General features: G+C 43.4%; 1 protein-coding gene across 2 annotated transcripts in view; it reads left to right on the top strand.

The window, feature by feature from the left end:
• trim8b (tripartite motif containing 8b) overlaps positions 1 to 25,823 on the top strand; it is a 90,203-nt gene that overhangs the window by 51,718 nt on the left and 12,662 nt on the right. For both annotated transcript variants that reach the window (XM_038773400.1, XM_038773399.1), the window contains exons 2-3: positions 20,319 to 20,414; positions 24,506 to 24,739. In XM_038773400.1, the coding sequence (XP_038629328.1) occupies positions 20,319 to 20,414; positions 24,506 to 24,739 (330 nt within the window). The remainder of the gene's footprint in view (positions 1 to 20,318; positions 20,415 to 24,505; positions 24,740 to 25,823) is intronic.

Below are 25,823 nucleotides of genomic sequence, written 5' to 3'. Positions count from 1 at the left end.
TTTAATTTTGGGGAAATTCCACAATTGAAGCTCAAATAAATTCAACAAATCTTAAAATTTGGGGGCAGAAGAGAGATGCATGTCTGTAAGTGTGTGCAACACTTCTGCCTTTCTCTAAAAACAGTGGAGAAGCTGAGTGTTCTGTAATGTGGTATGCAACACTGAAGGCGTTGTCGAGTGAGAGCCTGTTCTGCGAGTCATCCTTGCATAATGTGGTGCAAGTAAGCCAGAGATTGAACTACTCTGTTATACCATTTTTAAAACATTGTGGAGAGAAGTGACTGTTGAAATAGAGTGCTTTCACGTCTGAGTACTGAATCTGTTCCAAGCCAATCAGATGAAAATCAGTCTCTCCCTCGCTCTCATTCTGTATGAGTCACATTGCAGAACTATCAATAATTTGGCATTAGGGCAGCACGGTGGCGCAGTGGGTTAGCCCTGCAGCCTCACGGCACCGAGGTCTCGGGTTTGATCCTGGCTCTGGGTCACTGTCCGTGTGGAGTTTGAACATTCTCCCCGTATTTGTGTGGGTTTCGCCCCCACAACCCAAAGATGTGCAGGGTAGGTGGATTGGCCACGCTAAATTGCCCCTTAATTGGAAAAATGAATTGGGTACTCTAAATTTATTTTTAAAAATAATTTGGCATTAGATGATTGGCCTTGCGTAGAGAGCCCACAGGAGTGCCTCTTGGAAATGTCATACTGCTGCAGTTGGAGCTGTTGAGGTGACCAGGATGATTTATTAGAACACATTGGAGCAGTGAAAGGGGAGTTTAATTTAGCATTAATCCAAGTTTCAGTTCTGGTTTAGGAGTACCTAACTGAATGTAAATATGGAGAAAGTTTATAATTTTCCAATGATTAAAGCTCTAGAAGGGAAAAAATGTCGTTGAAATAAAATGTGACCACTAGCAGTAGATGTATAAGTCAACTTGAGGTTTAACTGTGGATTTTTACACATTTGGTAGCAACAGTTGCTTACATAGGAATTTAGAAATGTTAGAAGCATGCAAAATACTGACTGCAAGATACTGCTCTTTTAATATTGTAGATCATTTCAATAAAAAAACATTAACTGCAGAAGTCGTGAGGTGGTTTAGACTTTCACTTTTGCAAAACTTGACATTTCAACACTGCCTGGGCCACACTTGCTGATACAAAAATGGCCACAGAAAATGTTATGACAAGGTTGCACAATGCTTTTTAAACAGGAACCTTTTGTTTTGAACTAGTACATTTCTGCTCTTTTATTCCTCCACAATTTTATTCCTCCACAATTCTTTGCCAAGTGTTTACAACTTATCTAATGGTGTGGTAGTGTCCATTTTGTTTTTGCTTCACCTTTTTTCTGTGCGGTTTTTCTCATATCTGGTAACTGTACAGTGAAGCTGTTTTGGTTGAAACTTGTGCTCACCAAGGCAAGCAACAGCTGTGCTGAGAATAGAGTAATTTTCCACTGAGTGCAACCAGCTCTGGCTTTGAACACCCACTCCCACCCTATGGCACAGTAAATTGCAGAGCAAAACATCATATAACCTGTTCCAGTAATGAGCTGACTCCACTGCTGGATTGTGGGACTTTCTCTTTCTCTCTTCCCGCCTCCTCTCTTTTTTTTTCCCCTCTCAATTTCCCTCTCTTACCTGCTCGCTTCCTTTCCCTTTTTCTGGGCCACTACAGTACCTGTGCAGCTTTGTGTGGTAAGCCCTGTCCGCCAGAAGCGGGGGCAGTTTAGCTCACAGGGCTAATCGCTGGCTTTGAAAGCAGACCAAGGCAAGCCAGCAGCACGGTTCGATTCCCGTAACAGCCTCCCCGAACAGGCGCCGGAATGTGGCGACTAGGGGCTTTTCACAGTAACTTCATTTGAAGCCTACTCGTGACAATAAGCGATTTTCATTTCATTTCATTTCAGAAGCTGGGTGGAATCGACCAAGCCTTGTGCTAAGAGAAAATAGCCTTTCATCCACCTTACACTGAACTATATTCAAGACCAGAGAGTAGGGTTTTTTCCTTTTGAAGTCTTGAGCAATTATTTTTCTCTGTTTCTTCCTCCTAGTTTTTAAACTTGTTTATGAGTAAGCATACTTGACTGCATAATCAGCACAGGATCTATAGGCCTCTTGCTATTGTTGTATAAGAAGCTATCGGAGGGTGACATATAATAATAATAATCTTTATTAGTGTCATAACTCGGCTTACATTAACACTGCAGTGAAGTTACTGTGAAAAGCCCCTAGTTGCCACATTCCGAAGTCTGTTGGGGTACACACAGGGAGATTTCAGAATGTCCAATTCACCTAACAAGCACGTCTTTCAGGGCATGTGGGAGGAAACCGGAGCATCTGGAGGAAACCCACGCAGACATTGGGAGAGCGTGCAGACTCCGCACAGACAGTGACCCAAGCCGGGAATTGAACCCGGGTCCCTGGTGCTGTGAAGCAACAGTGCTAACCACTATATTTTAGACTGCATTTGAAATGAAATTGGGAAACCTCTCTTTGGATCCTAGTGATTGAAGGGCGTTGGAAAGGATGGGGGCGATCTAACCGCCACGTTATGCCCGAAAGTCAGTGCGGAGCATCATGGCCGGTAGATGCCGGGATATCCCTCTTCCGGGATCTACCCAGCTCCCAACACCTCGCGAGATGTAATGCGATCTCGCGAGAAGTTGCAATGTGAATCCTGCCCATTGTGAGCGGATCACTTGTGGCAAATCTGTATATTAGAATGAGACAGCTATTCTCACTCAAATATGCACACCCACAATCCCTTTCGCCTTGGAGATCTTGGGCAGGCGCCGTTCAGTGCTGGTTTCCATAAACGGGGACCAGACAAAACGACACTCATGGGGGGTCACCCAGGTATCGAGACCCCCAGGTGCTTGCGCTCTGGGCAGGGTGGCATCTTGGTGCTGCCTGTCTGGCACCCTGGCAGTGCCACCTGGGTGTTGGCCTGGCACAGCCAAGGTGCCCAGGTGGAACTGCCAGCTAGCAGCGGCACTGCCAGGCTGACACTGGCAACTGGCATTCTCCCCACACTGTGGATCAGGTCCAAGGGTACCCTGTGTGGGCAGGGGTAGGAGAGATTCTCTTTTCCCCCCCCCCCCCATGCATGTCTCAAAATACAGCATTGCTAACTCTTAAAGTCTCTCTCATTGTAAAACATTGTGGATTTCTTTCAGTCATAATTTTATATGGTAACCGTAGCAGGACATACTGTTCAGTAGAACTAGCAAGTCTGCACATGAGTGTGAACCCCTGCACTATTGATCAGATTTACTGCTCCACTGATTTTGAGTGAATTCCTGTACTTTTACCTGGGCCTGGGAGGAAGATGAGCCAGCATGTGGATGATCAGCAGGAACTCCGTTTTCTAGCACACTCGTAAATATTTGAAAAATGCCCGTCTTGTAAGATGCTGCCTGAAAGCAGTGCAGTACTTAATTTTTAATAGCTACACAAATTGAGTCACAAATATTAAAAAGTAGGAAGAGTATTTTAAACGTTGATGTGGAACTTGACTGCAGCAGTGAGTTTAATTTTGCCCCTCAAATGAAAATGATTGGGCATTTTTGCTTTCCACTGTACCTTTTTTTAGGAACTGTTTCTCTTTTTGCTGGTTGGAAGTCCAAAAATAATTTGCCAGGGTAGCACGGTGGTGCCTCACGACGCCGAGGTCCCAGGTTCGATCCCGGCTCTGGGTCACTGTCCATATGGAGTTTGCACATTTTCTCCATATTTGCGTGGGTTTCGCCCCTTTTGTGAGGGCCACGAAGAATCCGGCACGAGTTTTCAGGATACAAAGAAATAACATTTATTTACAATAACATATATATATATATAATATATATATATATATATATATATATATAAATAAACAGCAGCAACAACTTCCCTTGCTGCTCACTCCTCTCTCTCTGCTGGTTCCAAACTGCTCTATTTATGCAGGGAGTCTGCTAATGATTTCTCCGCCCCCCCCCCCCCCCCCCCCCCCCCTCATTGGGGAAGATCATACTCCCATAGGATTGTGGGATTGTCATTAGTCCCCAGCCAATGGTAAGCAGGCAGGTTATAACAGCCCCCCACAACCCAAAGATGTGCACGTTAGGTGGATTGGCCACGCTAAATTGCCCCTTAATTGGAAAAAAATGAATTGGGTACTCTAAATTTATTTTAGAAAAAGAGAAAGAAAAATAATAATTTGCCGGCAAGTATTTTTCAAACTATACATACAGTTGTCCTTTTCATGCCTCCATGTTGAAACCACCATAACGCGAGTAATTAACTTGCAGTTCTGTTGGTGCAACAGCCTCCATCTCAGTTTGTCACTGAGGATGTATTTTGGCGATCAGCTCATTGGGCTTTTAGCTGTAACAAATCAGGCATGGGGAGACCAAATGTTTGCGGGTTTATATTTTGTTTAACAATAGCTTTGTGAATTTTGTATTGGTTAGTGAGGGACAGGAACCCAGGGAGGAGAGGTAGAGTTCCCAAAAGACCAGTTGCATTAGGAAGAAATGCTCCGATCACCAAATGTGTTGAACTAACTCGAGCCCTACTTCCAACAGCATAATGGTACCAGACAATTCTTATTGCTTCTCATTAGCAGAATTGTTCATCAATATAAGTAGTACCAATTATCCTCGGCATTGTTTTTTTATAGAAAATATTTTATTGAGGCATTTGTAATTTTCACAGTTTACAGTTTAACACTTTAACATTCCTTTAAACAACCGCACGGGCTGGCACGCAAAAACCCTAAAATACCCTCGACATTGTTGAGCTGCAAGGAGTGAGCCTTCATTACAGAAGTATTTTATTGTCCTTTATCTCCCACCTCCACTCCCCTAACAAAGTTTAAGTTGAAAACACACCTTACTGGAGTAACTTCATTCCACATTTAATTCAGAAAGAATTCTGGTCAAGGCTGTACATTTTAAACTGGATACTTTTGAGCTATATAACAAAATGGGAGCCTGATTTATTCCCGACCTGAATTAAGTACATGACTGATACTGTTTTATAATGCAGTGCTGTTTCCTGAGCCAGCAGTTCAATACAAACAGCAGTGTGTGCACGACTCCTGAGGCACAGAACACCATCTTGTGAAACGGTTGAGCTGTGTGTCTTCAGAGGCGAAACGGAATCCAGCAGTTTAAGTAATTGGCTTGACGCTGGTTACAGCAGCTGCCATTTTATTGTGGCCTCTGCAGACTGGACTCTTAGCTTGTCAGTGTAGGACAGCACTGGCCTGTTTAACCTTCCCAAGAAATTTGGGATTGTCTACATCCAAAAATAATCCACTTGCCCACTTGTTTTCGATCTGTCTCGTGCCATTAAACAGCTCGATCAAGTTAAGGAACGATTCCACAATATCAATGCGATACCAAATGGCATTTAGTACTGACAATTTGAAGATAGTTGGGATCAGGCATTTAACCTCCAGTTGCTAGTATAACCTGAAGTTTTTGGTTCACAAATAGGCCTCTCCATGATCCATAGTTCACTTTCCATATTAGTCCGTGGTGAGGCTGTGTCACATTTTTTGTTCTGACTCACTTTTGTACCTGCTGCTTGCTTGAGGAAGAAGGGAAAAATTAGAACTGCACAGAGCGCACTGCATTAACTCAATCTGCACTATGGGCTTGGCGCACAAATCATATAGTTTGGCAATCAATACACATAAGTTAAGGGAGCAAAGTCAAATCCTGGTTTAGTTTGTTTGTAGGGTAAATAAGTTCATTTGTTCCACCCAATAAGTTTTTGGTGTCTATCTGCCTCCCAGGCAATTGCCATGGGTGACAAAAGAGAAAATTACGGTGCACTTCTGAAGTGAGTTCAAAGTGATTTTGATTTGTGCCTGTCACTGCATTAAAGTAGATTTATTTTTATTTATTCTGTCATTGGTATGTGGGCATCACTGTCAAGGCAGGCTTTTGTTGCTCATCCCTAATTCATAGAATCCCTACAGTGCAGGAGGAGGCCATTTGGTACCTCGAGTCTGCACTTCACCCAAGCCTACTTTCCTGCCCTATCCCAATAACCCCCTAACCTAACCTGCGCATCGCACTGGGACAGTTTAGCGGGGCCAATCCACCTAATCTGCACATCTTTGGACTGTAAGAGGAAGCAGGGGTACCCTGAAGAAACCCACGCCAACACGGGGAGGAAGTGCACACTTCACACAGACATCACCCAAGGGCGGAATTGAACCCGAGTCCCTGGAGCTGTGAGGCAGCATGTTAACCACTGTGCCACCGTGCGCCCAATTGTCCGATCAATTGTCCTTGATCTGAGTGTCTTGCGAGGTCATTCCAAATGTCAGTTAAGAGGCAGCCACTTTACAGTGGGTCTGGAGTCACATGTCGGCCAAACCAGGTAAGGATGGCAGATTTCCTTCCTAGAGGACAAAAGTGAGCCAAAAGGGTTTTTAAGACATGGACAATGGCTTCATGGCCAATATTATTATCTTTTTTAATATACATTTAGAGTACCCAATTCATTTTTTTACAATTAAGGGGCAATTTAGCGTGGCCACCTAGCTTGCACATTTTTTGGGTTGTGGGGGCGAAGCCCACGCAAACACGGGGAGAATGTACAATCTCCACACGGACAGTGACCCAGAGCCGGGATCAAACCTGGGACCTCAGTGCTGTGCTAACCCACTGCGCCACCGTGCTGCCCTATCATGGCCACTATTATTGAGATGAGCTATTAATTCAGATTTTATGAATTGAATTTAAATTTAGTTGCAGAGTCTGGAGCTCTGGATTACTGGTAAAGTGACATTCCTACTGTGCCATTCTCTCACCTTATTGAGCTTCCCTCGGTAAGGGAAAAAGAGACAGTCATTTGCTTCAGGTAGGGCCTGGATACCTCGCACGTTTAGCCGCAGTGTTACTTAGGCAGTCCCTCAGCATCAAGAATGGTTTGATGGATCCTGCGATGATCCTACGCCTCTCTACTTATTCGGTGCCTTGCCAAATGGACCACCTTCATTTTGGTAGTGCAGAACTTCTGCCATCAAGTCAAAAAGACATTTTGCCTATCACGCTAATGAGTAATGTGGTATATGAATTTTGGTGCCGGTGTGATGCCAGGCATGTAGGCTGTACGTCCCAACGACTGGTGGATCATATCAAACAGCTGTTTGCAATAAGCAGAGTACTGACCGTACTCTCCCAGCCCATGCTAGCAAAACTCAGCACGTAATGTGTAACGTTAGATGTGATTCTATGATTTGGGGGCAGCACTTGCTGAACAACCCCAATTGTGCTAAGCTTACACTAACAACCAATTTAAGATTATCAATCAGGCTCACTTAAGCTTGCTAGAAATGACATGTTTTATACACAGGGACCTGTCCTCCGCAAGCAAAAGGAATATGTCCAGACATTGCATCGTCTTTGAATTAAGCAAAGGCATAAGGGAGAATAATAGCTCCCTAGTGCATTTGGCTTCAATCAATCCAATTTCCCAACCAATCTGCACCCTTTTCTCATCCAATATAAATTGTTGCTCCCTTTCAAAATTGGCATTTTTGAGTCTTCCCTGATGAATGCAAGATTAAAAGTTTTGACAGCGCGTCTCTTTTTCAGAAATACATATTAATTTTGGTTGGTCCCAGCCCAGGGCTTCAAGGAGTCAATCGGGATGGTTGACCTCTTTAAAAATGCGTTGAAGATATCCTTAAAGGATTTCTGCTGCCCTCCTGCGAACCTCCGGTTATGACTGAATTCCGAGTGGAGCATTTGTTTCGGGAGTCTGGTGCCAGTCTTGCGAAAGAGATGTCCTACCCAGTGCTGTTGGTTTTAAGTGATTAGTACCTTGATACGGGGCATGTTAACTTGAGAGAGGATACTGCTTTGAACCGCTTTCCCGCCATTGGATTTGGAGGAGCTTTCCAAGTTACTGCTAGTGGTATTTCTCCAGTGCTTTGAGGCACTTGCTGTAGATGGAGAAACCACTGTAATGTTGAAACTGCTTCAAATGTGATATAGTTTGTAGCGTGAATACACTGGATATAGCACACTAGCTATATATTGGAGAAATTGACAACATCTCTGTTCTCTGGATTAATTAATTTTTATTCCCTTCCTTCCTGAACAAAGCAGCATTTGTATTCCTCCGCGCATTTTTTTTGTCAATCAAGACTTGGAAATGGACCATAAATAATGGCTCTTGTTTTTAAGGTTCTAACTCATGCACATTTTTATGATTCCTTTGGAAATGAGCAACTGCCTGCTCTGATTTGTCCCAATATCCATAATAATCCTGAAGAACGGACTATTTTCCCCACACTTAGACTTTCTCCCCATCAAATATATTGCAGATCTGTTACAATATTGGGAGGCCTCAAACATCCAAACTGTTCACCAGAGTGACATTTCCCCACCTAATCATATTTATGGTCTGTCTTAACTGAGAGCTGCTAATTTGCCTAGAAGCCGGTCTTGCGCTACAAAATGATAAACTCAATTAGGAACTGATTGGGGCATGGGATTTTGAATTTGATGTTTCTGGAATTTAAAGGGGTGATGTTTTCTGTGCTACCAAATGGTAGAATCTTGAGACTATAAAATATCCGGGGCAGAACTGGAACGAAAACCAACAGAAAGTGCTGGCCAGAAAATGTGATCTGACTGCAGCAATTATTGGTACTGGTCAAATGTCCCCTGGTTTGTTTTCAAGGGTTTGGCACCCACAAACCAGATTTTCGATCTGGTTTGATTAATAGAATAAAACCTTGCAAAGGGTGTGACAGGCCATCGGGGGTAGGCGGCATGCAGATTTGAGGTTGCTATTAAATCAGCCATGATTTTGGTGGAGCAGGCTCAAGGGGCTGGACGGGCCTAACCCTCCTTGTTTATATGCAAAGAAAATTATTTTTGGCAAGCAACAGCTTTAAAGCTTAATATTAAATTATCTGTGAAAATGGATCACCCTATACAAACAAAACGGGTTGGGAACTGAAAAACATTGGCGCTCCAGAATCTGCTACCTTCATGAAAAAAGAGAAATGAAAAGCTTCTTCTTCAAACAGTGCCTGGGGCATGTCGAAATTTAACAGTATATCCTGGTAACGATTTCTTTTGATCAGTGCACCCTGTTGAATTATTCAGAAACTGTTTACTTGTGAAATATTTGGCTATCAATCATTTGAGCAAAGTGAAAATCTATTCTTGACCTGTCGTCAGCAATTCTCTTGGGGCAGAGCGTTGTGTTTGGAGGGCCTCCACATCACTCAAACCTTCTTTCCCTCACTCAAATAGTCGGCTATACCATGCCACATCCAGGTTTGAAAGCAAAGTGACTATTACAATCCACTCGCCATCAGTACTTGATGGCATGCTGCATTATTGGTGAGACCACTTTGAGATGGAATTTAAACTGTCAGGCACACATCTCAGTTTACAGGGATGTAAAAAATTCTCCAGCGCTGTTTGAAGTTCTCTCGGTATCCTGGTGTTTTGAACCTCAAGACTGCAATACGTGGAAAATTAGGACGGCCAAGTGAAGCCATTGGTCAGTAAACGTGATCTGACTGCACTGACATATGCGAGTGTCTGAACTTGCTTGCTTCCCTCGAGTGTTTTAACACCATAGCTTATCATTTCAAATACATTTTGCCTGACTAAATACCGTGCCCATTATACCGGTATTATTTCAGGAATATGGCGCAGTGTTGCCAGCATTTGGGATTGACCTACAGATCCTGCTGTTGGCTTGTTTTATTTGTGTTCAACAAATAAAACAGAAATAATTATCTCATTATCATGTGGCAGTTGGCTGTAAGAATGTTTTGGGACATCTATAAGTTTGGTTCTTTATTCGTTTTGTTTCCTACTGACTACAGCTCAGAAGTATTTAATTGCCTCAAGTGCTTTGGGTCGTCCCAAAAATGGTCTTCCTTGCAAACAACACCCTTTTTATGCACGTAACTAGCTGAACAGTTTTTTTTCAGTTGGCCTACTACTAATGCTGACCCTGGGCTGGATTCCACATTGAAGCCACCCCACACCGCAGGGAAATCCGCAAGTGCCCTGCCAGTGGGAAAAGTGAATCGCAACAGCCAGAGAATTCCAGCCCCTATTCGGGTATGGAAAAGACTTCCTGTTGCTGTGAACCTTATTTGGGCAGCACACATGTGATGTGAACAGTTAACTATATGATTCATTTGTGGCAGTTCTTTAGTAAGTGAGAAAGCACATACATCTTTAATTAGAGGTGACAGTAAAAAGAAAAATTCAGTTCTGCCGAAACTATATATGGAATTTAATCACCTGTGAGATGCTCTCATTCTTGGCATGTGTCTTAAACTTGATTTCAGCTTTTACATGGCATTATGCTGTTGATAGTTCACTAGAATTATTGCTTTCAATTTTCATATATAAGGAATAGGGCTCCTGTAATTAATGAAAAGTTATGCGGATACATCTTTCTGGTGGATTCATCATTTGCAGGTGAAATTTAAACCTGGGGGGTAGGGGTGAATTTTCTGGCAAGCTCCCCAGCAGGATCTTTCGGTCACACCAATGGCGAATCCCTGCCACCAGCAAACTTGCCAGTGGGGGGTAGATTCATTGGAAAATCCCATTCACAGCGCGGGGGTGGGCAAAAACAGAAGATTCTGGCGTTGGTCAACAGCGGGCTAAATCCCGCCACCGAGAAACACACGGTGACTGGCAATATTGAGCCACTAATTATGATGCGCAAATATCTTTGTACAAAATGTGTTCCAGGTCATCATAGAATCCCTACAATGCAGAAGGAGGCCATTCGGCCCATTGATTCTGCATCAGCCCCTGCTCCGATAGAACACCCTACCTCGGCCTAATCCCCCACCTTGAGGCAGCTGTGCTAACCACTGTGCTGCCAAAGCTACCATTTGTTCCACCTCCGGGAAAGTGTTGTGAGAGCTTTAGTAATTTGGTGTTCTGGCTGTTATCAGATTAATGATTTAAAACTTTTGAAACTTGTTATAGTCAGAAAGGCAATTTAGATTGTATATATATAATTCGCACACTTTTGGTATTTGGAACCTCCTGTGTTTGCAACAGTTCAACTGTTAAATGATCACCTATTGCTTCCTCATAACTAAATCCATAATTGCTAATAAGTTCTTTGGTTTAGCCATGCCTTGCTTTTCCTTGTACTATGCTTGTAACCATGTTGATGAATGCTTTGGTCCGTCATTGCCATGGACATCTCATTAGGGTCTAGTGTTGTGCTCTTCTAAACAATCTTTCTTCTGTCACCTGCCAAGTATTACCAGCTAGTTTTCAGGTTTAGGTCTATTGACCATGAAGCAATGGCATAATAGTTCCAAATCAGATGCGGTTGGCTTAGAGGAGAACTTTGCAGGTGATGGTGTTCCATGAATCTGCTGCCCTTGTCCTTGGTAGAGGTCACTGGTTTGGAAGATACTGCAGAAGAGATGTTGACGAGTTGCTGCATTGCATCTTGTTTATAATACACACTGCTGCCACTGTGTGCCGGTGGTGGATGTGTTGTCTGTCAAGCGAGCTGCTAAATCCCGCATTGTGTTTAGCTTCCTGAGTGTTGTTGGAGCTGCATTCATTCATTTCAAGCAAGTCGAGTGTATTCCATCATACCCCTGGGGTGCACCCTATAGAGGGTGGGCAAGCTTTGAGCGGACGGGAAGTAAGTTACTTGCCACACAATTCTCAGCCTTTGATCTCCCCTTGTAACTACAACATTTACAAGTTAAGTTTCTGGTCAATGGTAACCCCCCACGGGATGTTCATAGTGGGGGAATCAGCGATGGTCATGCTGGTGACTGTCAAGGGGAAAGTCTTTCTGCGTGTGAGAACGGACTGTTTCATTATCTTGCCAGTGGAACTGAACACTGTGCAATGATTAACCCGATTTTTAGACATTATGAAAGAACCAAGGTCATTGATGAGGCTGCTGAAAATGATTGGGCCTAGGACAGTGCCTGAAGAACTCCTACAGTGATGCCCTCGGGCTGAGATTTTTGGCCTCCAACAACCACACTCATCTTCCTTTGTGCGAGGTATGCCTGCAACTATTGGTGTTCTTGGTCCAGCCTTAAATGGAAAATAGCTGAAGAGTTTTAGCTATGAGGAGGGATTGGATAGACTGGGGTTGTTTTCCTTGGAGCAGAGGATTCTGAGAGGGGAATTGAGAGATGTATAAAATTATGAGGGGCATAGATGGAGTAAACAGGAAGAAACGTTTCCCCTTGGTGGAGAGATCAGGGGGACTAGATTTAAGATAAGGGGCAGGGTGTTTAGAGGGGATGTGAGGGAAAACCTTTTCACCCAGACGGTGGTGGGAGTCTGGAACTCGCTGCCTGAAAGGGTGCTGGAGGCAGAGACCCTCATAACATTTGAGAAGTATTTAGATGTGCATTTGCGATGCCAAGGCTATGGGCTAAGTGCTGGAAAATGGGATTAGAATACGTAGGTGGTTGTTTTTGATCGGTGGAGATGGGCTGAAGGGCCTTTTCTGTGCTGTAGACCTCCATGACTCTAAATATATCATCTTCATTGTTGAAACTTTAATGTTATCTTCCATGCCAAATGCTTATCTCCCCAACTTTCCACTTTTAGAGGCCAAACCAGTCAATATTTAATAAGTATACCAAACAAATACTGTACAAAGCTTCTGGATGGAATCATATAATTGAGTGGCTGAGATGTCATTAATCAAGGTTTGTTTATAACATTCATCTTAAACCCCAATATTGACTTGCACCTGTGGGATCAATTCCTGGAGATCTATATTGAATGCAGAATTTTGACTTCTGTGAGTTATGCTTGTACCCGTACTGATTCTGAGACTAACCTAATGAGGCATTATATAGAACATAGAACATAGAATAGTACAGCACAGAACAGGCCCTTCAGCCCTCGATGATGTGCCGAGCAATGATCACCGTACTCAAACCCACGTATCCACCCTATACCCGTAACCCAACCCTCCTTAACCTTACTTTTTAGGACACTACGGGCAATTTAGCATGGCCAATCTACCTAACCCGCACATCTTTGGACTGTGGGAGGAAACCGGAGCACCCGGAGGAAACCCACGCACACACGGGGAGGACGTAACATTAATTGAGGAATAACATTAATTGAGTTCTGCACATAATGCATTATTCAGGGTACATTATATTATGAAATTTCTATGGTGGTGGTGATTTCTTGTGTCACAGTCTGAATCCAGGTAGACTGCCACCCCTAAGGATTCTGCAAATTAAGGCTGTATGTGCCTCATGCTATGTGTTATATCACGGCACAGAACTGCCTATATTAGCCACACTTGGTGGTATTTTGTGCAAGACCAGGAAAGATGAAATTTGACCACTGAACCTTTGACAAAGGAAACGCTGAGCTAATGTTGACTGGTGAATTAACCTTCCACTTAAGAACAGTGGGTTTCTGACTTCAGATTGGAAATTAAATCAATTTTTATTCAGCCAAAGATTAAAAGACTTCAGGTAAGATGAAAAATGGCAGCCTTGGGTGGAAGGGAGCCCCTAAAGCTTTTTCCTATCTCGCAATGCATTATATAGAGAGGTCATAGGATTGATATTGGCGGAAGTGAGGAAATCTCGAGGTTAAGACTAAAGGCCCATTTTTGAAGTGGAGAAAATGGCCTAAATTGCAGGCAGACATGATAGATCAAATGATGAGTACTATAAATGAAAGCTACGGGGATAAAATACCTGAAAGGTATATGGGTATTTTCTTTCTTTTGAAAGCTTAAGTTTTAGTTAATCTCACAAATTTAATTGAACTGAACCTTTCTCCTTGTTTTGCTTGGAGGGTTCAAATGTAGCATGGCTCATAGTTAGAAATATTTTGACTTCAACTATATTCTTTATGCATGTAAGACATTTTGCTGATTTAAATAAGTTGATTTCTTGAATGTGAAATTCAATTTTGTTTCCCATTTTCAAGTATTTAGCAATACCGTGACTTATTTATATTATGTTCGTATTTACAAAAATTGGGAGCAAAACACAATCTTACATTTACAAATATAAATTGCAATATAATGTCTGTATATTGAGTGCCTTGTAAATTTTTTAATAATATCTTTTGTGAAGTAAATTTTTAACACTGATTAAAATCCAAAGATGCATTTTGTGAAGTCATTGCATGGTGTTTGTAAAAGGAGTGCATCAATACAACCAGGTTCCCTTGCACGCATGCTTCATGCTGGGCGTCATGGGCCAGAGTTGAAATAGTTTCATAGGCCTGGGTTTCTGGGGATTTGTGTGGCCAGCAGCTCCGTTCACAGCAGTGTGTCATATTGACCAGTCCTTCGTGGTCGGTGAATGCGTTAACATTGCTCACTGAGCCATCAGCAATAGACCCCAGATTACATAGTAATGTGGAAGATCAACGTTCCTCACTGGGTTTGTTCCTTACGTTTTCGTCATGTGGTAAAGTTCCAATATTTTTGCTTTAAATAGCTTTCACATCGGAGTATATCTAAATGTATTGACCTGCAGCTAATCACTGGATTTATATCCAATGAATTTTCTGCTGTTCAGCCATTCATAACAAGAAACGTACGTTTTTCTCCTGACTCTGGCAAAAGAGTTTGAGCATTGTGCAGGGGACGGATAAATTCTGGATCTCGCAAAAGTCCCGAGTGTCGCGCACAACCGAGATACCATTTGTTTCCAGTAGATAACAGAGGTATTTGAGCTGTGGTTGATTTTATACTGAAACTTCCCCAGAAAATTCAGACTTTGCTGGGTGAATACAGACGCCAAATTGAAATGTATTTGCTGCGAGTTCAGCATGTTCAAAAAGAGTGTGATGAACCCCCATGATCCAGTGAAGGCTTTCCAATAGCTTTATTCCCTCTGCACTGGGTTCCCACACATATGGCTCATCTAACTTTAACATCAACTTCACATTCCCGCTGACCCGCAATAACCTTTCACCCCCTTGCCAAGAATCTATCTACTTCTGCCTTTGTGATATTCAAAGACTCCAAAGTCTTTTAACCCTCAGAATTTTTTTTTCATCGTCTGTCTTAAATGGGCAACCACTCCACCACCCATCAAGTTCTAGATTCTCCCACAAGAGGAAACATCCTTTTCACATTATCCTGTCAAATCCCCTTAGAATCTTATTTGGTTCAAACGAGTTGCCCCTTGTGTTTCTAAGCTCCAGCAGATACAAGCCTAGCTTGTCCAACACCTCCTCCTAAAACAGACCCGCCCATTCCAGGTATTAATCTAATAAATTTTCTTGTAACTGCTTCCAATGCATTTGAATTTTTCCTTGAATAAGGAGACCAATAAGCAAAGGTGTGATGGCAGGCGTGATACAGAACTGAGGTTGCTCTCTGATCAGCCGTGTTCTCTTGAAATAACGGGGCTGGCTTGAGGGTTTGAATGGTCTACTCCTGCTTCTTGTTCATATGTACAGTGAAGCCCGGGTACCTGAGCGAGAGCCATTGTGCCATCCTGCCCTGTCCCTGACCACCAGGGAACTCCAATACCTGGGAGACCCCCCAGGTGCTGTGACGCCTTTTCCATGTTTTTGTGGACCAGTACTAATCGGCGCTCACCTGCTGGGGAGCCGGTTAGATCACGGGAGGCTGTTGGATAGGGTGTCCTTCCCGTTAATGGGATAGAGAGTGGCCTTGATTAGTGATTATTGGTTTCTTGCCATGGCGCAGCAGGTGCCTGGTGCGGTTCCTGATTTTGGACTCTCCCGATCTAACAGGCTTGCTCGGATCGTGTTCGGCGCAACACGGCCATTTGATCACGCCCATAATGTCTTGGCTGGTATTTGCATGCAGCACTAAGGAAGTGCTAGACTGTTAAACCAAGCTGTCCATCTTGGGTGTGTGTATAAGATCCCAGAGCACTTTTTGAAGAACAAGAGTCTGATATCCGAGCGGACATTACCTGGGCATTCTTCTCATTGCTGTTTGTGGGACCTTGTTATATGCCAGGGGTGGGCAAACTACGGCCCGCGGGCCGCATGCGGCCCGCCAAAGGTATTTCTGCGGCCCACCAAGTCATTAAAAAAAAACATTTAAAAAAAAAATTTTTTTTTTTAAGGTTAATGGGGGGGGGGGGGGGGCTGTTGGGTTACTTACTGGTATAGGGTGGAAACGTTGATTTGAGTAGGGTGATCATTGCTCGGCACAACATCGAGGGCCGAAGGGCCTGTTCTGTGCTGTACTGTTCTATATGAGGCGCCCAGAATCATAACCGGGTGAAGTAATTATTTTACTTAATATACTATGCGGCCCTTTGTGAATTGTGAATTTCTGAATGTGGCCCTTGCACGGAAAAGTTTGCCCACCCCTGTTATATGCAGTCTGTGCTGTTACCTAGTGTAGTATTTTATCTGTTGGTTACTGGGCTGGTGTAATAGGCTGTGGAGAAATCTTTGTCAAGGAAGCAGTACAGCAAAACAAAAAGCAATGTGGGTGTGCCTCCATCACAGGGCCTGCAAAAGTTCAAGAATGTGGCTCACCACCATCTTCTCATGGGCAATTAAAAATGAACTATAAATGTTGACCTTAATACTGACGCCCACATTACAAAAACAAATTAAAAGAATTATACTTTGTATGATCTTGATTAATTGTCTCAAATCCATCGTCATCAGGGCATTAGCTTAGTCTTATATTGAAAATTTGGCAACTTGCATTTATATGTCGTGACGCATCTCAAGGCACTTGCATTATCGAACAAAGTTTGACACTGACATTGGGTTAGAGCAGATGACAGATGTATGTTTTAAGAAGGGTCTTAAAAGTGGGGAAAGAAGTAGCGAGGCAGAAGGATTTAGTGAGGCAATTCCAAAATGTGGGATCTAAACTGCTAAAAGCAGCCGCCTCTAGCGAAGCAAAGAAAATCAGTGATGAACCAGAGAACACAATTGAAGGAACGCGGAGATCTTGGTTGATTGTGGAAATTGGAGATAAGGGGTGACGGGGCCATAGGGTGAATTTTAAAAGCAGGAAGAGAAATTTAACATGGAGGCGTTGCTGTATCAGGAAGCAGTGAAGGTCAGTGAGCACATGGGGTGATGAGTGAATGGGCCGGGTTAGCTGGGCAGCAGAATTTTAGATAAGTTCAAGTTTACAGAGGGTGCAAGCTGCCAGAAGATGATTGTAATAGTTGCGGCTAGAGGGTGGCATGGTGGCACAGTGGTTAGCACTGCTGCCTCACAGCGACAGGGACCCAGGTTCAATTCCAACCTTGGGTAACTATCTATGTGGAGTTTGCACGTTCTCCCCGTGTCTGCCTGGGTTTCCTCCAGGTGCTCCGGTTTCCTCCCACAGTCCAAAGATGTGCAGGTTTAGGTGGATTGGCCATGCTGAATGGCCCTTAGTGTCCAAAGGTGGAGTAACAGGGATAGAGTGGGAGAGTGAGCCTGAGGAAGGTGCTCTTTTGGAAGGTCAGTGCAGACTCAATGGGCCGAATGGCCTCCTGCACAGTAGGAATTTTACAATTCTATGAATAAAGGCATGGATGCGGGTTGCATCTGCAAACAAGCTAATGCAGCAGTAGAGTCAGGCAATTGTTACTGAGGTAGAAGTCGATGATATTGGTGGTTTTTAAGCTTGCACATTACACTCCACTGAAATATTACTGAAAATCAACATTGTTTTTAGTGAAATCAGAGATGACGGGCTGGATCCTCTGTTTCGCTGGCATGCACTCACGCCCCTGGGTTTTCCGACTGTGCGGGGGTGCCCACAATGGGAAACCCCATAGGCCAGCTACCAGGATGGAGGATCCCGCTGCCGGCGGGAACGCGCTGCACCAGAAAACAGGTGCGGCGGAACGGAAAATCCCGCCCAACATGTGTGTGAAAACAACTCCTTAACGCTACAGCCTGTACTCACCGGTGGCTGACTCTGTTGTGTAGAGAAACCTTAATCCTGGTGATCATTGTGGATCTATCAAAATATGGAATTATGATTCTGCAGTTTGAATAAGAGAAATCACTTTCAGGAATATAAATGTAGAATAGGTTCTTTGTATTTCATATCTGTGGATGTCCGATAAAATCTATGCCTCTGGCACCTAATGAGATTTGCTCTCTAATGTGAATGTAAAAGTAAGGGTGTGGGTCCAGAGACACACTGATCCGTAACTTCCAAGCTCTGGTGCGGGGAGGGAAGAGAAGAAGAACCCTCCCCATCCCCCGTTCCCGGATGTCCTCCGGTACGGATTGCATGGCAATTGCCTGGGAAATTCGGGGCAGCACGGTAGCATGGTGGTTAGCATAAATGCTTCACAGCTCCAGGGTCCCAGGTTCGATTCCCAGCTGGGTCACTGTCTGTGTGGAGTCTGCACGTCCTCCCCGTGTGTGCGTGGGTTTCCTCCGGGTGCTCCGGTTTCTTCCCACAGTCCAAAGATGTGCGGGTTAGGTGGATTGGCCATGCTAAATTGCCCATAGTGTCCTAAAAAGTAAGGTTAAGGGGGGGGGGGGTTGTTGGGTTACGGGTATAGGGTGGATACGTGGGTTTGAGTGGGGTGATCATTGCTCGGCACAACATCGAGGGCCGATGGGCCTGTTCTGTGCTGTACTGTTACATAGAACATAGAACAGTACAGCACAGAACAGGCCCTTCGGCCCTCAATGTTGTGCCGAACCATGATCACCCTACTCAAACCCACGTATCCACCCTATACCCGTAACCCAACAACCCCCCCTTAACTTTTATTAGGACACTACGGGCAATTTAGCATGGCCAATCCACCTAACCTGCACATCTTTGGACTGTGGGAGGAAACCGGAGCACCCGGAGGAAACCCACGCACACAGGGGGAGGAGGTGCAGACTCCACACAGACAGTTCTATGTTCTATGTTCTAAATTCAAACTTCCTTTGGGCAATTTCCCTGCACTGGGAACAATTCAATAATGAGATCTAAATCACAAACTTTGGATAGTTCCGATTGTCATGCAGCAATCAGGAAAAGTGGAATTAAAACCGCTTCTGGGTAACTGTAGCATCGGCCCATCCCGACTCCCCACTGGACTCTCCTCCTCTTTACCCTCGCTGGAGTGGTTGCACCCTGCCTGAGTCAGGGGGTCAGGCGAGATTGAATGGAGTGGCGATCTGTCTTGATTGCCACTCCCCCAAAAGTTACATTAAAGATGGGCAAAAATGTATTTAAAAAGATCTATCGTTTTAGCATGAAATTCTTCACAAACTCAAAAGCAATGAAAATGTTTCAGAAGGTTCAACATTCAGCCATCCACAGAACAGTGGATGATCAAGAATTAATTCTAGGCGTGCGTGTGGTTCTGGGGTGACATTGGAAACACTTCTTATTTCCAATACACCAGAATCATAACCTAAAAATACCATTCTGCTGCTGTGAAAGTACAGCTTGTGCATCCGCTTGGAAGTTGAAAGGCCATTTCCTGTATTGAAATCTATAAACCTTCCTCTGGTAGATTGTCTATCTGTGTTCTTCGGTTTTGTCTTTTTTACTTTTTCTGACCTTTCCTCGCAAAGGTTAGAGGGAACAAAGGGCGGAAAACTTGAACTGGATACAGCAAGATAATTGGAGGGCAATAAGAGATGAAGAGAAAATTCTGACAAATGAGTTTGAATATTTTGCCCATCAATTTTCTCTTCCAAATTCCCCAGTGCTGCTACACATTGCCCACAACCAAAGTTAGTCAACATGACTGCAGGCTTCAGCATAGGCTACTCTTGAACTGGCTGTGTTCTGCTACCAACATGTGTGTTTTGTTTGTTCATGCCATCCAACTTGTATCTGAAATCAAGGACGACTCTGGTGAGGAATTAGGGACGCAAGAGAAACCAAGTTTGTAAAGATTAGGAGAGGGGGTAAATCAGACTAGGTGATAACAGGTTCTGTAGGAGGAAGGAAAGACGAAAAGTGATGAGCGGTTTACCAGTTATGAGGTGCGTTTAATGCTCTTCGTGTTCCATTCAAACCTGTAGTTTGTTTTTATATTGGAGCAAGTGTCACTGGCTCCCAATGTGAAGGCTAGCAGCAATCCTTGTAAGCTTGCCAGGCTTGAAGCTAGTTGGGGAAACTTATTATAAAACCAGTCCTCCCTCCTAATGCACATTGGTGAATGTAGCAAGTTCACTTTGGTATGCAGCTGGCTCTGTAAGACTCGTATGTCTGGACCTGGCAGTGGTATCATGGGTCTTGTGCAACATAGAGGCCGCAAATAAAATTCTGATATGGCTTGTAGCAAATCTGCTGTTAGAAGCTCCTATTTTTGAATGATGTTGTGTTTTCTTTGAATTTCATGACCAATTTTTAACAGTACTGTCACTCTGTTTTTCCTGAAAGCAAATGCTGATGAAACAACAAGAGAGACTGTCAGAAAGAGAACAGGATATTGAAGAACAAATCTACAAACTGAAGACTGATAAAAGTGTGATTGAGGTAAATTTAAACTTCTGAGCCTTGTGATCTAACTTCTTTAGGTTGCATAATTGTTAAATAGAGATTGTTTAATGCAGTTAGTTGAGACTTTGGCGTTTTCTCTTGGACTTAATTTGGAGCATTGCGCTCTTCAAGCTGATGAATGGTGCCATTAAGAAAGATACTTTTTCTGCCTTTATTGGTTAGACACAACTGTGGTATATCTCCAATTCTAAATTCCCTCTGTATTTCCTGATTCCACTGCCCATAGAATTCCCCACTCATTTTCTCCCCTCATTTTTCGGAATTGGTTTATGGCTTGGCTAGGCTAACCTTTATTTCCCATCCCTAACTGTCTCTTGAACTGCTACATTGGGGCTGGTTTAGCACAGTGGGCTAAACAGCTTGCTTGTAATGCAGAACAATGCCAGCAGCACGGGTTCAATTCCCGTACCAGCCTCCCCGAACAGGGGCTGGCATGTGGCGACTAGGGGCTTTTCACAGTAACTTCATTGAAGCCTACTTGTGACAATAAGTAATTATGATTATATTATTATTACATCCACAGTGCTGTTAGGGAGGGAGTACCAGGATTTTGACTCGGCAGCAGTGAAGTAATGGTGATCTAAACTCTGGATGGCGAGTGGCTTGAAGGTCACATTCAAGTGTTGGTGTTCTCATTTATCTGCTGCCCTTGTCCTTCCTGATGGTAGAGGCCATGGGTTTGGAAGGTGCTTTCTTAGGGGCCTTAGTGAGTTCCTGCAGTGCATCTTGTGGACGGTACGCACGGCTGCTACTGTTTGTCGGTGGAGGAGGGAGTGAATTGGGTGGGTGCCAATCAAGCGAGCTACTTTCTCCTGGATGTTGTTGAGCTTCTTGAGTGTCGTTGTAGCTGCACTAATTTGGACAAAGGAAGGGTATTCCATCATATTCCTAATTTGTACCTTGTGGTTGGTGGACAGGCTTTGGGGAGTCAGAAGATGAGTTACTCGCTGCAGGATTCCTAGCTCCTGATGCTGTAGTTTATGTGGCTAGACCAGTTCAGTTTCTGGTCAATAGTAACTCCCAGGATGTTAATAGTGGATGATTTAGCAATGGCGATGCCATTGAATGTCAAGGGACTATGGTTAGATTCTCTTTTTGCAGATGGTCATTGCCTGGCACTTGTGTGGCAAGAATGTTACTTGTCAGTCCAAGCCTAGCTATTGCCCAGGTCTTGCTGCATTTGAAGATGGACAGCTTCAGTACTGAATTAGTTGTTTTATTTGGTTGAAACTGGGTGCAGTTTACCTGATTCAACTGGGAACACTGTCATCTGAATCAGAAGATTGAATTCAAGCTCAGTTTGAATACTTGATTTAATCTATGTTGACCCTTGTGCCGCACTGAAGGTGTGTTCCATTGTTGGGTACCTCAATTTGGATTGGACATTAAACCAAGATCTGAACACAAAAGTTCACCATTAAACTACAGAGATTTGTAAGGATACTCTGGTGGTCTGACCACCATTCCCTCCTTCCATTAGCACCAAAACTGATTAATTGGTGCTTTTTGTGGTACATTGTGTACAAATGGGTAGCTGTATTTGCTTTCATAAATGAACTATGGGAGCTCATTGGTTGTGAAGCAGTTGGGGGACATCCTGTGAATAAAATGGTGGAAAAAATGCAAGTCCAATCTAGCTTTCATTTTTCATTACGAACTTAGACAGGACAAAGTCTAGAAGCCGACATGGGGCATCACTAAGGTCTTGCTAGGACTTTGATGGAAGTCAGGGCAGCACGGTGGCGCAGTGGATTTGCCCTGCTGCCTCACGGCGCCGAGGTCCCAGGTTCGATCCCGGCTCTGGGTCACTGTCCGTGTGGAGTTTGCACATTCTCCACGTGTCTGCGTGGGTTTCGCCCCCACAACCCAAAAATGTGCAGAGTAGGTGGATTGGCCACGCTAAATTGCCCCTTAATTGGAGAAAATGAATTGGGTATTCTAAATTTAAAAAAAAAGGACTTTGATGGAAGTTAAAGAGAGGAGCCAATGGAAGTCGAGAGAAAATTTGGCAAAAGATTTGACGTGAGGGTGGGAACAAGGACAGGTGCAGCTGGGTGTGGACCTGTACAGTGACATGGTGAGGAAGGGAATTCCCCCAGAGGGCATGTGCTTTCGTAATTAAGTTCTGTACATTCCAACAGTTGTGACTGTTGATGTTCAGTCATGTCCTCCTGTTGGAAGCGTGCCTGTTATCTAATGTGGGAATGATAGGGGCTTATGTTGCAATTGATACAGATATTCTGAGACTGTTGGACACTGTTTGCTGAAGGAGATACACTGAAGTGCATATCTACAATAAGTGGTTCAACGTAGGTATATCACAATTAATGATCTGAAAACAAGCTTGTAGCAAATTCTAAAACTACAAATTTTACAAAGGTGTGTGCTATTGGTAACCTTAATAGATTATTGGAAATTAATTTCCTATTTGTGTTACCTGGGGAGTGTGGAGTACAGTTCATATAATTATGGATGAGGAAGGCAATTTGACCTCCTTTCAGGTTGTAAAGCCCAAGTTTATTCAACCTTTTCTCAACTCTTACCTCTGAACTTGGGGTTTAGCCTTGTGCCTTCAACTACAATGTTTGGAAACTCTCAATCAAAACACCGGAATACGGTGTTATAAAGTTTAATCATTGCTGCTTCTAATTCATAGTCTAATGTTTGACTGTATAATTCAATTGCCATTCTACATTGCTTGTATTTATTTAACATGAGTCTATGAAGAATCTTGGTCTCCTTTGGATTTATCCTTAACTTTAAAGTATTACAATGCCATTCCTGGAGGACATGGGCCATATTGTTTCCTTTTTCTGTGGATCCCGGATGCCCTCTGATATGATGAACCTCCGATTTGGAATAAAGTTCAGAGAAATGCTCCAGTCGATATTGGATTTAATCAATCTTCACGTTTTTCCCCAAGGGTAGTTTTCCCTTCATAAATATCGAGAACTGATTTGAGTACTACAGCCACATGGCCTTCAAGCATTGTTCTATTCATTTATGATAGGACTTCAAAACTTGAACTCTGGGAAGGGGAGTCACCTGACTGGCCCCTTTTTGAGCATTTGTCTTAAATTTAGAGTACCCAATTTTTTTTTTCAATTAATAATAATAATAATAATAATAATAATAATAAGTAGGCTTGCACTAACACTGCAGTGAAGCTGTGAAAATCCCCTAGTCGCCACACTACGGTACCTGTTCGGGTACACAGAGGGAGAATTCAGAATGTCCAATTCACCTAACAGCACGTCTTTCGGGACTTGTGGGAGGAAACCGGAGAACCCAGATGAAGCCCACGCAGACACGGGAAGGACATGCAAACTTCACACGGACAGTGACCCGGGGCTGGGATCGAACCCGGGTCCTCAACGCTGTGAGGCAGCAGTGCTAACCACGCCACCATGTTGCCCTGTTTTTTTTGAACATTTATAGAAATGCTTTGCACAAGATAATTCATGTCCAGGGTGGGTACAATGTTGTTTACAAGGTGTAGGAAAGGCAAAAACATTGGGGACGAGCACGTGTTTGTTCTGTCAATGAGAAGTGTTTGGTACGTACATTTCTGAGCTCACGGGGTGTTATGAAGATTGACGGTGCCTCGTTTTGATTAAGAAGAAAACGATTTGACATTCTGTGAATCATTTTAATTTTTGAGTCAGTGTATCAGCATTTGGTGATTTGAGACCTCCTGTAGATAAACAGAAGGCTGAGGAGTGGTATTTCCACATTAAAGAAAACAGTCCTGAGCTCTCCTTGTATTGGCAAGAAGTGAGTGTGTGCAAACAGCAAGACTTCTGCAATTTCCAGGATGTCTGTATCCACAGATAAGCCTAAATGGCACTGGTTTCAGATAGTGAGGCCTGCTCAGTGAGCCATTGGGTTGGATGTGCTTGAGGCTTTGTGATTTTTTTTTTTTGAATTGTTCACTGAAAGAATGTCTAAATTCTCTTCTCGCCGCCTTCTGCCCCCTGCCCCCTTCCCCAAGAACCACTTGCATTTTTCCAGATTGTGCATATTGGATCTATTAAATAATGTCTGCCACTGCCTTTTTTTCTTGTTAGGAGAAAGTCCAGCAGTTAAAAGAGGAAGTGCGCCTGCAGTATGAGAAAATGCGTCAGATCTTGGAAGAGGATCTGGGGAAGACTTTGGAACTGATTGATAAAACGCGAACAAAATTCTGTGACGAAAATGCATCGCAAGTGCACCAGCTAAATGAGCGACTGGAGGAGGCTAAAAAATTACTGAACTCTGTCCAAAAAATGTGGGACAGGACAGAGGATATTTCCTTTATGAAGGCAAGTTTTAAAGTAACACTAGTTAATCTTCAATGATGTTGCAGATGGACTCTGGATCAAGTCTTCAGCGGAAGTGGGGTTAGAGGATGATAAATAGTTAGACCAGGGCATAATTCAATACCTATGTTTCAAGTCGCCCATTCCGTTTTTATTGCTTTAATTAATTGATTCATTCGTGAGATGTGGGCGTCGCTGGCTAGGCCAGCATTTATTATCCATTCCTAATTGCCTTTGAGCCGCTGATAGTGAGCTGCTGCCTTGAACCTCAGCAGTCCCTGTTGTGTAGGTGCATCCACAGTGCTGTTAGTGAGGGAGTTCCAGCATTTTGACCCAGCGACAATGAAGGAACGGGGATATATTTGCATGTCGGTGAGTGGGGTTTGGAGGGGAACTTCCAGGTGGTTGTGTTCCTATAGATCTGGTGCCCTTGTCCGCCTCGATGGTCGTGATCGTGAGTTAAGAATGTGCTGCCGAAGGAGCCTCAGTGAGTTTCTGCAGTGCATTCTGTAGACGGGACACACGGCTACCACGGTGTATTGATGATGAAGGGAGTGGCTTTGATTTTCTATTATTTATAATTAAAAGCAAAATTGAAGGTGTTTTGACAAGTAGATCTAATTGAATTTTCTCTGCAGCATAGGCTAAGGAGTTGAGAGAAATACTAAACTGAGGAGCTACAGTGATATTGCCAGGGGTGTGTTTATTATTCTGTGACTCATTTATATTGGTGCTATACATTATAAATCTGGCTGTGAAAAATTAGAATGTAAAAGGTTAATGGGAAGGCTTTAAATGTTATTATAGTAATATAACCTACTCCTCCCAATTCATATGTTTGTATAATGATATGGATCACTCTGTTTTATAATGTTTAGAAGATGCACACCTGTTGTGGCTAACCCGACATTGGGAAATATGTCACAGTAGATGCGTGTTTTTCCTCCTTTTGCTTTAGAATCAATGAGTTGACTATGTGAAGACATACCTTAGTGCCTTTGGGTATAGCATGTTTGGAAGCTGGTGGTGCTATGTTACCATGCTGCTTTGACCAGCTGCCGTCTTTGAATATTGCTGCTGTCTATTT

Source organism: Scyliorhinus canicula, chromosome 16, assembly GCF_902713615.1.
Source record: "Scyliorhinus canicula chromosome 16, sScyCan1.1, whole genome shotgun sequence".
In the NCBI taxonomy this organism is placed as follows: Eukaryota; Metazoa; Chordata; class Chondrichthyes; order Carcharhiniformes; family Scyliorhinidae; genus Scyliorhinus; species Scyliorhinus canicula.
The sequence above is the reverse complement of the archived record's forward strand: the minus strand, read 5'-3'. Positions and strand labels throughout refer to the sequence as shown.